Here is a 17,098-nt window from a genome sequence, read left to right as displayed (position 1 = left end):
TTTAAAAAGAAAGATACGCACATACTTTTTGTACATGTATTGAGACATTGATTGTTGATCGAGGATAAATCAACCCAACCAGTCTTTTAAAGCAAGAAAATTGTTGTCCATGTAACTTTACTGGTTGAACATGCATTAATTGCAATTAATCTGACTGATTGATTGATTTTTACGCTTACAGAATATGTATCCTTGAGTCTGTTACTTGAGTCTGTTACATGATGTTGACTTCGCGGCTGGAATTTTAACGATGAACCGAGTTCAAATTTTGCAAATTTTAATTAATTGTGCTCAACATATGCTTCTGAGCTTAGCAAACAGCAACTTGTACTATACTACATACATAATGGTATACATGTAGAAGATATATTTTCATTGATCAGTATGGAGTGCCCATGAACGAAGCATATGGGTGAGACCATTCAACAGGTAAACAGTGCTCCCATTGGACCAAAGTTGACCCATTTTTGTGCGACGCAATTCACGACCTTTTTTATGCCCCCGTATCGAAGATTCGGGTGTATATAGTGTTTGCTCTGTCCGTCCGTCTGTTTGTCCGCAAAAACTTTAACATTGCTCATAACTTTTGATTGGTTGGAGCTATGGCTTTCATATTTCACATGTGTATTCCTTGTGACAAGACCTTTCTTTGGGTTCCATCATCTTTGACCTTGACCTTGGAGTTTGACCCAGTTTTACAAATTTTTTCCAAACTTAAACATTGGCCATAACTTTTGAACGGTTGGTGCTAGGGTTTTCATACTCCACATGTGTAATCCTTGTGATAAGACCTTCCTTTTGATACCAACAACTTTGAGCCCTTGACCTTAGAGTTTGACCTACTTTTGAAAATTTTTAACGTTGGCTGTAACTTTTGAACGGTTGATGCTAGGGCTTTCATACTTTACATGTGTAATCCGTGTGAGAAGACCTTCCGTCGGATACCAACAACTTTGACCCTTTGACCTTGACCTACGAGTTTGACTAACTTTTGAAAAACTTTAACATTGGCCATATCTTTTGAACGGTTTGGTACTAGGGCCTTCATTCTTCACATATGTAATCCTTGTGACAAGTCCTTCCTTTGGATACCAAAAACTTTGACCCTTTGACCTTGGAGTTTGACCTACTTTTGGAAAACTTTAACCTTTAGATACCAACAATTAATATATATTACAGCCCATTGACCTTGGAATTTGACCTACTGGAAAACTTTAATCTTGGCCATTTCTTTTGAATAGTTGGTTCTAGGGCTTTCATACTTCACATATGCAATCCTTGTGACAAGACCTTACTTAGGATACCTACAGCTTTGACCCTATGACCGGGACTTTGGAGTTTGAACTACTTTTGAAAAACTTTAATCTTGGTCATATCTTTTAAACGGTTGGTGCTAGGGCTTTCATATTTCACATGTGTATTTTTTGTGAGAAGGCCTTTCCTTGGGCACCATTCATTTTGACCTTGACCTTGATGTTTGACTTACTTTTGAAAACTTTAACCTTTTCCATACCTTTTCAATGGTTGCTGCTAGAGCTTTCATATTTCACAGGTATATTCCTCGGTACAAGACCTTACTTTGGGTACCAACATATTTGATTTGCATTTGAGAAAGTTTAACCTTCGCTATAAGTTGCCATACGGGGTAATCAGTGTTTCACAAACACATCTTGTTTACAATTATTTTTATGTCATAATCATTTATACAATTGTACAGTAATTTATATACCATGTCACATCTTCATTACTGTTCTTCTCATAAGCTTGTAGTCATCTTGAAACACTTTTTAATACTACATGTAGTATCCAACCAGCATTTTTATGCCCCTGTAATCGAAGATTCGGGGGCATATAGTTTTTGCCCTGTCCGTCCGTCTGTCTGTCTGTTTGTCCGCAAAAACTTTAACCTTGGCATAACTTTTGTTTGGTTGGAGTTATGGCTTTCATACGTCACATGTGAATTTCTTGTGACAAGACCTTCCTTTGGGTACCATCACATTTGACCTTTTGACCTTGACCTTGGAGTTTGACCCACTTTGCAAACTTTTATGAGACTTTAACCTTGGCCATAACTTTTAAACAGTTGGTGCTTAGGCTTTCAAGCTTCACATGAATATTCCATGTAACAAGGCCTTCCTTTGGATACCAACAACTTTGACCCTTTGACCTTGGAGTTTGACGTACTGTTGAAAAAACTTTAACCTTGGCCATAACTTTTGAAGAATTTGTGCCAGGACTTTCATATTTCACATGTATATTCCTTGTGACAAGACCTTCCTGTGGATACCAACAACTTTTACCTGTTGACCTTAGAGTTTTGGCCATAACCTTTACACAGTTGGTGCTAGGGCTTACATACTTCACATATGCATTCTTTGTGACAATACCTTCAATTACATACCAACAACCCTGACCCTTCGACCTTGGAGTTTGACCTACTTTTGAAAAACTGTAACCTTGGCCATAACTTTTGAACAGTTGATGTTAGCTATAGGGCTTTCATACTTTACATGTATCTTCCTTGTGACAAGGCCTTCCTTTGGATACCAAAAATTTTGGTGTTGACCTTGACCTTGGAGTATGACCTTCTTTTAAAAATTTTAACCTTGGCCATAACATTTAAACGTGTGTTTCTAGGGCTTTCACATTTCACGATCATGTGTATCACTTGTGACAAGACCTTCCCTTGGGCACCATTTGACCTTGACCTTGCCGTTTTAATTACTTTTAAAAAACTTTAACCTTTGCCATAACTCTTCAAGGTTGGTGCTAGAGCTTTCATATTTCACAGGTATATTCCTCGAGACAAGTCCTTTCTTTGGGTACCAATATTTTTGATCTTTTGACCTGGATTTTGACTTGCATTTGACAAACTTTAACCTCCGCCATGAGCTGCCATACGGGGGCATCAGTGTTTCATAAACACATCTTGTTTGTGAAAGAAATTTATTCACTAAATTCATTGTTGAGACCGGTATCCACAGGGGAACTATTCACAGAAAAAAAGGAACCTTACAGATCCTGTAAACCTCATTACCATTTGCCTTTTTTAATACGAAAGTCACCCCTAAAAATAACAACTAAAGCCATTTTAGTAAAATTAATAATTAAGTTTTAACCTCATAAAATTTTAATTTTTCATTCTACATGTAAGTTTCACAATAATGTCCTGGAAAGCGATAAAAAAAAATATAAGAATGATTGCAGAAAAGTAGAATTTTGAGAACATGATAGAAAGTTTATAATTTCTTAATATTTAGAAATTTTATATTTGCAACATTTACAATCAAAATAAGTCTTAAAAAATTTATATATCAATCCAAGCATTCATATGGGGGGGGGGGGTATCCTTGGTCCTTAAAGCAAGTTACATGTATTAGAGTGCTTGTCCTGAACTCTTTGCCTTCCAAGTCATTTTATTCTCCAAGCTTTAAATTTCCTCTATCAGTAATTCGGTAAAGATAAATTATTTGATGTATGCCTAGACGAGTTATACAACATTCTGAAACATAACCTTTTTAAAATGTTCAGAAAAGTAAATGCAAACAGTAGATTGCATATATTTGGAAAAGGTTTAAGTTATCGTCAGTCACGGAAACAAGCAAAATAAAAAAGGTTCCTACACTCATGACCAACACGCGTGGAAAAACTTACAAGACATTGGATCAAAGGTTGTGTGTAAATCTACCTGTTGGCTATCTCATTGTTATCCGTTAAATTAAGATTTTGTAAAAAGGACCAATGACCTATTTTCACCTTTTGATATTCCATCGTGCTTGTAGAGTAAATTTAAATAAACGCTAGTCCATCGCATGATGATCCCACTCGTGCATGGCCTCGAGTCTTTTACATTTTCACCGTACTTGTGTCCAGAGTATTTAATAAACGCAAGTCAATCAGATCCTTCGAATTCATTTTATAAAGTTGTATTTATGCATTATGACAAAAATTGTGACAGTTTGGTTAATTACAAAAAGGATAAGCCAACACACAAAATATCAGAAGTCATGACTTTTTGGTCAAAAGCTTTAGTAAATTTCTTTAGGACGACGCAGTACTTGGAGCGATGACTACGGCATTTTGTGGTATTTTGAAATTCCTTCCTTTATATAACATTCAAAGCAAAAAATATTTAATACGTTAACATGTTCACGCATGAGAAAATGGAAATGTGTATTAAAAAAATCGTCCAAAGTTAGCAAAATGCGCTTGATATACAAAAGGAGTATTTTATTTCAAAGAATAAAGGTATATTACCTGCAAAAATTGTATCATTATAAGCTATTCTGAAACATAAAAGTATCGCAAAACCCTCGGAAAACTCGTTTTACAAACCGTATGTATGATAGAAAATTGTATCTTCGTTGGGCATTATAATGTTAGGCAGTATATTTCATCAAGTCCTATTACAGTCAGAAGTAAAATATGTATTTTAGAAAATAATAATAGTAATAATAAGCAATTACCAGAATAGTGTTAATGAAATGAGTAATATCTTAGTCACAAAAAGCACAGTGAATTACATTACATAAAACTGTAATCTTTGATGTTTTCCTTGTTTGAATTCTTTGTCAAAATTTATTTCCCAAATAAAAAAAAAAATAAATTAATAGACATGTATTTTCCGGTCTTCTACAAATGCGAAAAATTTAAAACCGATACATGAATTTGATTTGAACCACACGTAGGATCTCCGATGGACGTTATTTTACTCCACAAGCAGGGTGAAATATCAATAGATTACAATTGGGAGCCACTTTTGGTGTTAAACATTGTGGGGGTAAATTATCTGTTCCACTTTCTACATGAAGATAATGCTTTACATAAAGATGTTCAAAGCATACTGGGTTTTTGCGAGTAAGCAAATCCCATTTACAATCGGTCAGTAATATCGTTATCTAGGACGATTTACTATATACTGATATATGAGACACAGTCCGTTACACTGGAGTAAAGTTGACCCCGTTTTGTCCAACAGCCTGTTATTTACAGGTTACTGCAATTTGATAATGTTTACTATCACAATTCAGGCCAAGTGATGTTCACGCACTTGTGAAGGCCTCGTCCACGTGAACAAGGTCACAATAATGATATATTTACATGTTCAAAGTAATTTTTTGAGCGAAATTTGTAAATATGTAAACTGCATACAATATTCATACTTCGTGCAATTGAACCAAGTTCCTTATGAAGCTGCTTCAAAAAGGTCATATACATTATGTTGAAGTGTTTTAAAGATAAAACACAGAATATCCTTACTAAAGGAAAATATGCGACGAATTGCCACCAGAATTCATTTATTGCCATTCAAATCTTTTTACATAACACAGCCATCAATTGATTACAACAATGTGTTGTCATTCATCTACTGTAGATATTAGCTAAACCTTAACCTGCCTGATAGTTTGAGAAATGAAAGTTAGCAAGAAGATTTACAGATTACAGAAAAAAAGTATGTGCGGCAGTCCAGTCTAGTAACTTCTACAAGTCAAATACACAGCATAATGGGACTAAAATGAAATTATAACAAATATATAACAACAATGACATGAAAAAAATAATAATAATAAAATTTGCACATATCACTCAGTTTTACTTCACACCTTCTTCTCTCATATAACTGGATTTCTGATCTCTCTCTTTCATCTATGCTCTTCATACAGATCTCATTGGAATGGAATTTGTAAATTCTGAGTTTTAAAGCAAAGTTTTCATTTTTGCTAAACCTATTCCACAGTTTAGATCAATTCCTCCTTTTATATAATATTAATAATATCATTCTCTCACCTGCTTATTACAAATCTTGGCAAGTATAAATCACTCTTCTTCAGTATATAAAAGGGTATTTCAAAAACAACTTATTTACAATATACAAACTTTATATTCACAATAGCTGACCAGTACATTTTGCAAATATTTGTTCTTTTGTATACACATACTAGGAGGGAAATGAAATCCTTGACTTCAATAATAAATTAACAATTTTACCCATGAGGTTTATCAACAAATGAAAAAAGGGGAAAAAAATTAAAAATGACCTTTAATATCATCTTGCGATCTTAACACATGGTCCAATTATATTTTAACAAAACTATCCCTATAGTCAGTGGAATTATGCTGCCTGAGACTTTCCCTATCCCTTGCTTGGGTGGAAATTCATTAAATTCCATACAAACACATTACAAAATTATTATATACAATCAAGATCTTTGTCTACATTAAAATAAAAATAATCAACATCCATATACAGTCTACATAATGCTTGTTAAATGTGGGTAATTGACAATTTTTTTTGTTTTTTGTTTTTTTTGAACAGTTTACTTTATGAACTTTTTTTGGTTCTTTTGAACTGAAAAATAATTCTGACACGATAAAACAAAGCTAAGTATGGCGATTGGTGGCATAGTTTATATTTTTTTTTTCTCATAGGAGTCGAGTCATATTCTTTCCTTTTCCTCCAGCCAGTATGGATATTATTTAATTACTTAAAAAGAAATAATAAAAGTCACCTTTACATAGTAAAGTCTGACAATAACATACATAGGCCACATTATGTAAAATTACTCACCGGAGATGTAATAGCACCCTACCATGCCTATCTTGCCTTTTCATTTAGTCAAGCATCAAAATTAAATTATTTGCTATGTATTCTATATGTGATTATACAATGTACACATGAACATATACATCATTTGAATTTTGAAAAATAATGTTCATATCATAAAGCAATGGGAAGAATTGAAAAGACAGAAGTATAGTGGCCATTGAATACAATAAATAATAAAAACTCTAAAAACATAACAAAATTATAACAACTTTTGTAGACCAAAAAAAAAAAACAAAAAATGAAAATCCATACAGGCTAGAGGAAATAATTCTGTACCATCACTGAAGTTTCTTTATCTGAGCAACTTGGAAGGTTTGGCTGAACAAAAGCCTATCTGTAAATTTTTGGGAAAAAAGGTTTTTGTCTTGCATTGTCTGGGTCTTAAAAATAACCATAACCAGATTAAAAAAAATCAAAATTTTTTGGCCCAAATTTTGTCACTGATTTTTAGGAAAGTATCTAACTATTGTAATAGTTCTGAACAATAAGAAACTGCCCCGATTGTCAAAATGAGTCTACCTAATTGAACTATTTCTTAATAAAGCCCCCCCCCCCCATCCCCTGTAATTTTGGGACTTGCTGAGATATTTTTTTAATTCAATCATATTACTTGTAAGAGAAAGATAAGCTTTGTCAACCAATAGAACTTAAACGTTCTAATTGGCACTGACAGCAGCTACAAGGAAACTATTTCTTCCGTCAGTGTCTTGGTGCTGAACCATCTCCGAGCTACATGACTTCCTCACAGAAGCGGTGGTATCCATGGCATCTTCACTGTACAGACGTTTGATGCCGTCATAAAGATCTTCCTCTTCGTCATCCACGGCCTTTCTCTTGATCGACTTGGAACGCTTGATCACTCTAAACTGATATCCAGAGGGTAGAAGTCCATGCTTGGACAGGTACAAACCAGTCACTTCACGACAGTGAAAGAAGGTTTGATTGTTGACCTGCAAAACCAACAAAAATCGAACACTTAAATAAATGATGGGAAACAAATAAACAATGAACATCATGAACATAAAATTTATCTAAATCTTACTGAAGTTAAATTTTAGATATCAACTACTGCATTAGATCTGAGAACATACTAATAATTTATCAGATTTTGGGAATTGCAAGTGCACAGTTATCTGCACAATGAATTGATACTAATCTCCCTACCTCTGCCACTTGCTGGACTGTGTTGACGATGGAGAACCAGTTTGGGGTAATTTGTTCCAGCTCCAAGCTTACAATGGACAACACGAGGCTGATGGGGCTGAAGACCGCCAATTGGTGGTTTCCCAGACAATGGAAGATCTTCCGCATCATCATACTCAGGTGCTGTGAGGGAGTCAGGTTGCTCAGTCCATCTAGCAGTTTGGGGTAATAACACATAAGCAAGCCATGGATCTGGAAATGAGTCAAAAATAAGCCTACTTTTAACCACCAATAAACCTACATAGTGCTATGACCATATGAAAATACTAAAAAATTTAGTCATATTTCTGAATAATGTTTGAAACCTTCTCCCTTCCTGTTTTACTTTTATTTAATTTGCATAACCAAGATACATTATTCATAATATTTAATCAATGCACCAATGTCATAGACTTACAATGTGAAGAAGATCCACTGCAGTGACCTGTTTAACATTCCAGGAAAGTTTATCCAGGATAATGGCCTCCATCCTGAGAATTTCCGCCACAGAGCAGACACATCTAATGGTCTTCACAAGATCCTTGGTGCTTGGTATTACCTAAAAAAAAAATCCAACACATTCATTTCATGAATGCCAATCTTCCTTAAGGTCAAGATCTAGTAAATGAAGAGTGCCTACAGATTTTTCAAATTTGAAAAACAAATTCCTTTAATAATCTTTTACAATTATAGCTAAATAAATTGAGGTGTATCGGGGCATAATTTTTAGATAAACTCAACAAAAAACATATTTAAACTGCCCTTTTTAATGAAAAATGAAGAAAATCAGGTATAAAAATGGGAGTTTTCTCCATCTCAGACAAACAAAATGTATCAGTATTGCCTACAGTCTCTCAGTAAACAGTTTTTCATACCTTCTTGACCACTTCTTTAAAATGATATTAAATTGAATATAGGTATCGGGGTTCCTTTTGAAATGATTTCAAATTGAATTCCATGAAAATGTGTCATTTTCTACTTAATTCTGTTATAGCCGTAAAATATGGGAAAAAATAAGATTAAATCAATTATAAGGTCATAATGGATCTAGCACCAAAAGACAGACTGAACTCATTTACTAGATCTTGACCTTAAAATTGTTAGTGACACAAACAAAATTCCTTACACCCATACAATTATTTTTGTGAAGTGTACAAATCTGAACATACCTCATCTTCTTCCAAGGTTTTTGCTGCGATGTATAAGCAGCAGATGGCTACACAGGGTAGATACTTGGGGCGGACCTGTCCAAAAAAAAAAAAAAAATATTGTTGATTCAATTATCTTATCAAAATAAGAACATAAACATGAAAGAATTTTATTCAAAATTACCATGCATGCACAATGTGAGATCAACGACCAACCTAGGGGGGTGACTGAGGCAAGTAAGGGTAAAACTTGTACATTGTTCACTGACAATATACAATTTTGTCTTCTTGCTAGATATTTTATTTGATAGATACTTTGTAATTTGAACATGTCAATATTTATGAAAGATCTTCCACCTTTTTGACTCTTTGAATATTCTTTGGATGTTGAAGTGACACAGAGAAATCAATGTATCAAGAGGATATAAAGTGACATGTATTTAAAATTTCAAGTTTAACAATGTTTAAACATATTTAACGATCAATGTGTGCCATGTGCACACAAAAAATTCTCCCAAATTTTGAAACTTCTACCTAAATTTTTCCAAGGAAGAATGTCTCCCTAAATGTTGGGTCTAGAATGGTCCCGGGAGATCATAAATCATTAAACAGAAAGATATGTATATATAAATATCAATATAAATCCACATAGCAAACACTCAAATTTTAATCTGAATTGCTAATACTAATAAAATATATGACAAAAATGTGTAGATTCCCAAGAATGAAAGATTGAGGAAATAATCAACAGACTTACCTTAACGAGATTCAGAAAGCGGTCAAGGAGACATATGGCCAGTCCGAGAGTTTCTGGTGTAAATCTGAACTCTGCATTCAATGACAAAATCCAACCAACAACCTTATCTCTCTGTTGACCCAAGACCTCCTTTAAAAAAAAAAAATATGGAATACAGAAATTTACTTAGAACATGTGAGCCTTCACTATTTAATAATGTGTTAATACAGCTGTGACTTCCAAACACTTTACATTTACAATTAGATGAATAAATTTACTATCTAAAAAAAATCATAATATAATTACGGAAATAACTGAACCAGTCAAAAAAAAAGGTGAACTTGCATTAAATCAAAGGTACATGTATTATGCCTGAAAAAATCATGTTTTGATATGACAAGTACATGTAATGAATTTAAACAGTTTCTATTTTAATTCATTGCTGGAGATATTTATTTATATTCCACACATGACATATTTAATGTAATTTTTTTTTAATGCTGCCACATAACACCATAAAACACATCACATTGTCATCACCATGGCACCAGTGACATTTATGCATGTTTTTACATAAACTAGTTAAACCAGTAGTAGAAAACAATGAATATATTAAACCTATTGATATGGATAGACTTTTAAAGTTTGCTTTGAATTCCCTGATACTAATGACAAAGGTTGTTAAACAAACAGAAATAACCGATTTGGGCACCTGCCAGCAATCACTGTCAGCTCTTGGTAGGTCCCGTGATCATTGACCTTGTAAAGTTGGAGTTTAAAAGGATCTAAAAATAGCTCCTGTCCTACTGGTGAAACCAGGTTATATTTACAAATCTATACAATTCCTTATTCTTAGTTGATTTGCACAAGTTTTCATGTCCTTTCTTTTGAATATATCAGACTCCCCATATTTAAAAACAAAAATAAAATAATTTAAATATCAATATGTGGAATTTAAACTTGCATGTGTAGGATAAATTAGTAAAATATGGACTTTTAAAATTCAAATCAAGGAACAGTAAATTATTCTTTACAATAAGTAACTTTTTAAAAAAAAAATTAGATAGAAATGAATGCATTTCAGGCTTTGGAGACTGAAGACATGGAGCATGTCAATATATGTCAAACATGGAACATTAAATGCCAAATAGGATTTTGATTACATTAACCTGGATTATGTCATTGACTCAATGACAGCATATAGATGATGCAATTGTTTAGAAATTTCATAGCTTTATGCAACATCCTCTCATTTGTAATGACATCACAGTTTCATCCAACAATGATTATTAATCATTTCCTGGTTATCATGAAAACTGTTAACTCAATAAACAGCTGATCAACCAATCTGGCGAATCAACGTTTTATTTAAAAATACTTTAACTTCAATTTCAGAAGATTTCCCAGAAATATTACTCCTTAAAAAGTCCTTTAATGAAACAATTATTATGTTTAGTTTTTTTTTTTTATTATCTTATTTAACACTTAGACAGTTTCTAAAAGCAGGAAATTGTTTGAAATTCCAATACATATTTTTTTGTGAAAAATATGAGAAAAATATTTAGGCTTATGTTGAAACACCATCCCTATTTGGGTAAAGTAACAACATTTTTTGGGGAAGTCTATGAAACTTACTATATCACTGCATTCGTAAATATTAAATGAAAACTTCGTTGATCACAATGACAGAATTTCATTCCCATGTAACTTACATCACATGTTCCTGTAGGCTTGTACGCATTTGATGACCACTGACTGCATCTTGCAAGGTGCTCCCCAAGCATCTTCATCAGATGCCTAGCATCTAATCTTTTGTGCGACTCCATCTTGACAACCCCAAACTGCTGCACCAAAACACTGCAACGATATTTAACCCATAATTAAAAGCCTCTTAATTTAACAAGTAAAGACTCTTTTAAAGATGCTGTAGGAGGCTCAGCAGCCTGCATTCTATATGACTATGAGGGATTGTTGTTACTATAGTATCTTCTAGAAATATTTATTTCATAACGTTTTTACATAATATTTCTCTTTAAATCCCATTTCGCATAAAGTTTTAATAAAATTGAAACCATCCTTAATAAATTCATCCCAGAAAACCCAATTGATTTGGTAAAATATTTCCCAGTCTTAAAATAGTCACTGTCAAAATGGCTTCCATGATTCAGCTGATGCAAACCAACATCAGCAAAATTGTCAGTAAAATTTACACTCACCTGACGAGAAAAATGGAACGAGAGTTGAACTAGGATGTTCCCCTGTTCCATTCACACTATCCTGCTTACATTGATGATTTTAAAACTCCATCTTCTATCGAATAAACGAAAATAATAAGGGCTATGTATTAAAGTTGCGTTCCAAGGAAATTCCTTGTTGGTAAGGGTCAAATATAGTTCCGAATATATTCATCCGCTTAAAAAATCTGGTATTTTCATAAGTTAACATTATACTAAGTATGCAATATATACATATTAATTAACTAAAGATTTTAAAAAATTGTAGTTAGGATGAATATTGCTTTTCCACCTCATTTTTAGAAAACTTCTATGGAATCATTAGCGCGGAGGGAGAACTACACCCTTGGAAGCGAACAAAAGTTGTTTTCACCGTCGAGGTCAGAGCTGTCAAAAAAGGAAAATATGAGGTAAACCTGTTGTAATCTTTACTATGAAGCACATTCAATTAATCTAACGCTTTGAAGAACAAAATACTATGCAATTAGATGTAGATATGGGTGAAACTGGAGATTTATCGTTTGAAAAATTTATGCTGATGTTTACAAAACAAAACTATTTATAGTTCACATTTGAATAGGTAGATTTATCCAATCAAAATGAGTGTTACAAATGTAAGATTTAAGGAGAGAGGGTTTAAGATGTGCGCCAAATTTCAAACGACTTTTGTTGACAGCTGCCGTCTGCAAGTGGCGTAATGACAACAGGAGCAGATGTACGAATATCATCTTGAAGACGTAGGCAGAAACAAGGCTTTACACCTTTGAGATTAAAAATGGTTCAAGAAACAGAAAATAATAGTCGCCAGGCTATTAATTTGCTGTTTTGCGAGAAAATGGGAAAGAGTCGGAAAAGTCAGCTGGAAGCTTTGAACCATGTCCCGTGCAAAGATTCAAAAGAAAAGGTGATTGTACATAAATTGGTTTTAATTTTTTAATAAGAATTTAGTGAAAAAGAAAATGCATACTTAGTTTTTCACAACAATGTATTTTTATTTTAAGGCCTTGATTTAATTCTTTGTATAAATTTATTTACAGACACAGTTCGACCTATCGAATGAACATTTGGTTGAAAAATTAAGAGAAATCTTGAAGCAGTTGATAGCACCAAAAGTGGTAAGTTATAACTAAAATGTCAAATCATAGCAGGTCTGTGGTAAAATTAATGAAATGCTTTTGTTTGAGCTAAATAAAGTTGATATATATATACAGTCAGGCCAAGCAGAAACATACAGAATGTCTGTTGCAGGAGACAATTAATGTTGCTTTAAAAACAAAATGAAGATCAGTAAGAAAGGTTTTTATATTGAACTTAAAGCATAATAAATCCTTATTTATTTATTTATTTTTTTTTTTGATTTTTTGATTTGATTTGGCCAAAAATAAAAAAAATATAGATCTAGAGAGTCAATAAAATGGGCATCTTCGCTAGCCAAGGGTGACGATCCACTTCTCGAGAGAGGAGCGGATCATCACCCTTGGCTAGTGAAGATGTAAAATGGACTAATTGATTGAGCATATTGAGATAGGAAAAAAACATGTTTTTTCTTTTGGCCTCATGAGTGTAACTTGTGCCTGTTGTTATTTGTAAATCAACTTTAAATCTTTATACGCCTTTAATATTTTAAGGAAAAGTTTTGAAATCATCTTTGGCTGCTTTCCATCTTTATGATTTGAAATTACCAGTTCATTTGTAATGTTTGCTCTCTGAAGAGTTCAATTGTATGCTCTATGTTGGATTTGATTCGAATACTTTTCAAAGTTTTAGAACACAACTCGCAAAACTGTATTTAAAGTTAATTATTGTAATGTCCTTCATTTAACTTTCATTGGAGGGGCGAGAAAAAGAGGGGGTTTACTGAAAGGTTTATGGAAAGCCTTTATAGTACACTCCCTTTTCCTGCGCCCTCCAGAAAAGGTAAATGAAAGATCTTTATTAAATCATTGTTACATGTATCAAGACTTATAATATCTATTTGCTTTTCAAAAAAAGTGTGCTACATGATTAAGTTTTTGATAAATCTACAGGACAATTCTATAAGTGCTCAGAGGGATAAAGCCATCTCTACTATTCGCTGCCTAACACATTTTTATAACTGTAATCCTTCAACTTACGCCACTGCAGTTAGCTGTATGGACAGATTTCTAGCAAAAGTCAAGGTAATTTAAATAAAAATTATGCCTTAAAAAATCAGTAGAAAAATGCAATAATAAAATGTAGTATTTGCTTATTGTTTATATATTTTTTTTTAATCTTTAACTGTACTTGACATTAATTGATATATATATTGATTAAATTTTAAAAAAAATTGCAGGTCCAATCAAAGTACTATTCTTGCCTTGCAACAGCCTGTTTTTATCTATCCAGCAAATTTCATGAGGAAAATGAGGTAAAGTTTTGTACATTCTCCACAAAATTATCAGGATAACAAATTAATAAGTATTTAATTGTTGATTTCTTTTAAAGGTTGTGAATTTTAAAACACCAAACTGTCTCCTTTTATTAACTTATTAATGTTAATAATAATTTTTTTTTAAAATCTCTGTTTTTCATTTATCAGGATGTTCCATCAGCAACAGAGTTATCTAGCTTGATGCAGCATGCCTGGAAATCCTCCGATTTGAAGAGAATGGAGACGGTTGTCATGCAGAAGCTTGATTGGAAACTGTGGGTTGAGACTTGCCCCTCTCTACTTAAGACTTTATGTGATATTATTTGTACAACAACTAAGGTGCTAGACCACCAATTTCTTTCTCGACTTGTCCAGAAGTTTGAGATTTGCATCAACTACAGCTCATGTGCAATATACTCTGTAAGTTTTCTTCCTTGGATCAATATTGACATTTAAAGTTTAAGAGTACTGTATAAATTTTGTAATCATTGAACAATTGCATTTTTTCTGATTACATTTTTAGTATTTTTGTGTTGTAGACTGCCTGTTTGGCCCTCAGTTTACTTCAACATGGTCTGCAGGAGAAAGGATTACTGAATAATGCAATGAATCAGAGTTTATTTAATCTTCATAACATATGCCAGGTAAGAATGTTTGAGATTTGAAAAGAATAAATAAAGGGACATATAATTAATAGAAATAATTTCAAAATTTCTGTAAATCTTGTAAGTTTTTTTTCTCTTGATTTGTCACTCTTTACAAGGGAAAAAAATCACATATGCATTTAATTGATTCATATATCACAAAAACAATATTGAAAATTTTTACTACATTTATACAAAGTAAGAAATGTATGTAGCAGCATATATTTATTTGAGGGTATCTCCATTTAGATTTCTGATGCTGAATTTTATGAATGCCATCATGCAGTGTCACAGGTGCTTGATAACTATAGAAATAGTCCCAAGAGTCACCCATCCTGTCTCCCAATGCCTAAACCTTTCCTTCGACCCAATCTTGTGTCCCGTCCTAGTCTTTATGGAGACTCTGAATTACCTGCCATTGAAGAAGACCCCTCTGTGGATCTTTTAGTCAGCAAGACTGAAAGGTGAGATTTAATAGTGTAACACATTTTGTGTGTCTTCCTTCCCTCCAAAAGGAGGAGATATATTTATTTTCTGTATTGGTAAAATGCAAAATTTTCTTATTTTTATCGATATTTTCTTTCTAAGTTCTGTTATACATGTATGTATAAAGTGCTGAACTGATTTTCAGTGAATATGAAGAGATAAGCGTCAGCAGTCAAAAGTTTGTGTTTGGAGGCCACAGTTGGAGTACCTGTATTTTACCTCAGAAATGTGCCACATGCAGCCTGGAATAAATGTGCAATATTCAAAATATTAACAGCTTTATTAGCTCAGATTGAGCCTAGGAGTTAGGAGATGTTTTATTATATTAGTAAAATTTAAATTATCTATTTTTACATATACCAATTTTTTTTTCTGCATGAATGGAAAAAAGAACAAATGTTTGCAGAAACAAAAAGTACTTTAGATTCATTATTTTGTTATTTGTTTTAATCTGTGTGACTGTTATTTAAATGTAAATTAATTTTAAGTTTTGTATGATTGGATAAAGGGTCAAACACTAGAGAACTGGCATGGTTAGATCAAAAGTATATTGTTTGTTGTTTTTTTTATTTAATTTGTATTTTTAAAATTCCTGTGTGTGTCTGTGTACAGTTGGAAGTTAAAAAGTGTATAATTCAAATCAAATATACAATCTTGAAATCCACTGGTGACCTGCCAAAGTAACATTTATTTTATCTATGTTTTAATTTGTATTTGTGTTTTAGTGGGTATATTAAAGTATTAAATGTATAAGTATGTATATGAAAAGAAATTTATAGTATACATGTTTATTTCCTAGAATTGGTGCAAATAAATTATTTTTTTAAAGCTTGACTTTACTGTGTTATGAAAAATAGTTTGTTCATGGATAATTTCTTAATAACAGCTATGGATAAAGATAAAAATAACATTTAAACCTGCTTTGGAATGTTTATGTAACATCTTGGCCATAAATTAAGGCCTTTTTTAGCTCACCTGAGCCGAAGGCTCGAGTGAGCATTTCTGATCGAAATTTGTCTGTTGTCTGTCGTTGGTGTTGTCGTCGTAAACTTTTCACATTTTCATCTTCTCCAGAACTACTGGGCTAATTGCAACCAAACTTGGCACAAAGTATCCTTGGGTGAAGGGAATTCAAGTTTGTTCAAATGAAGGGCCACACCCTCCTCCAAGGGGAGATAATTACGAAATAGCAAAAAATTAATGGCATTATTGAAAAATCTTCTCCTCAAAAACCAATGGGCCAGGAAAGATGAAACTCATGTGGAATTATTGTCAGGTAGTGTAGATTCAAGTTTGTTCAAATCATGACCCCTGGGGTTAGGGTGGGGCAACAACGGATGTTCAAAGTTTTACACGGGAATATATAGGAAAAATCTTGTTCTCAAGAACAGCAAAGCTATGATTGGTCATATTAATATGGACGCATCCTCAGGTGGTGTGGGTTCAAATTTGTTCAAATCATGACCCCGGGGCTAGGGTGGGGCCACAATGGACGATCAAAGTTTTACATAGGTGTATATAGGAAAAATCTTCAAAAATCTTCTTCTCACGAACAGCAAAGCTATGATTGGTAATATTTATGTGGGAGCATCCTCAGGTGGTGTAGATTCAAGCTTGTTTAAATCATGACCCCCAGGGGTAGGGTGGGGCCACAATGGACGATCAAAGT

At 33.1% G+C, this 17,098-nt stretch overlaps 2 protein-coding genes across 2 annotated transcripts; one reads left to right on the top strand and one right to left on the bottom strand.

The window, feature by feature from the left end:
- Positions 1-5,280: 5,280 nt before the first annotated feature.
- On the bottom strand, positions 5,281-12,072 carry LOC133191844 (cyclin-I-like). The gene is made up of 7 exons (XM_061327573.1): positions 11,890-12,072; positions 11,386-11,530; positions 9,695-9,823; positions 8,959-9,033; positions 8,208-8,348; positions 7,772-8,002; positions 5,281-7,557 (listed from the first exon to the last, which is right to left on the bottom strand). Exons 2-7 carry the CDS (start codon positions 11,497-11,499, stop codon positions 7,264-7,266), a joined length of 984 nt encoding a protein of 327 aa, XP_061183557.1. The 5' UTR covers positions 11,500-11,530; positions 11,890-12,072; the 3' UTR covers positions 5,281-7,263.
- Positions 12,073-12,231: 159 nt separating this feature from the next.
- LOC133192456 (cyclin-G1-like) lies at positions 12,232-16,257 on the top strand. The gene is made up of 9 exons (XM_061328462.1): positions 12,232-12,317; positions 12,584-12,811; positions 12,945-13,022; positions 13,935-14,066; positions 14,222-14,296; positions 14,468-14,719; positions 14,839-14,943; positions 15,193-15,407; positions 15,575-16,257. Exons 2-9 carry the CDS (start codon positions 12,683-12,685, stop codon positions 15,678-15,680), a joined length of 1,092 nt encoding a protein of 363 aa, XP_061184446.1. The 5' UTR covers positions 12,232-12,317; positions 12,584-12,682; the 3' UTR covers positions 15,681-16,257.
- The last annotated feature ends 841 nt before the right edge of the window (positions 16,258-17,098 follow it).

The sequence above is a fragment of the Saccostrea echinata genome, unplaced genomic scaffold (assembly GCF_033153115.1).
Source record: "Saccostrea echinata isolate AGI-Se365-2 ecotype Australia unplaced genomic scaffold, CSIRO_AGI_Sech_v1 ptg000025l, whole genome shotgun sequence".
NCBI lineage: Eukaryota > Metazoa > Mollusca > Bivalvia > Ostreida > Ostreidae > Saccostrea > Saccostrea echinata.
The sequence above is the reverse complement of the archived record's forward strand: the minus strand, read 5'-3'. Positions and strand labels throughout refer to the sequence as shown.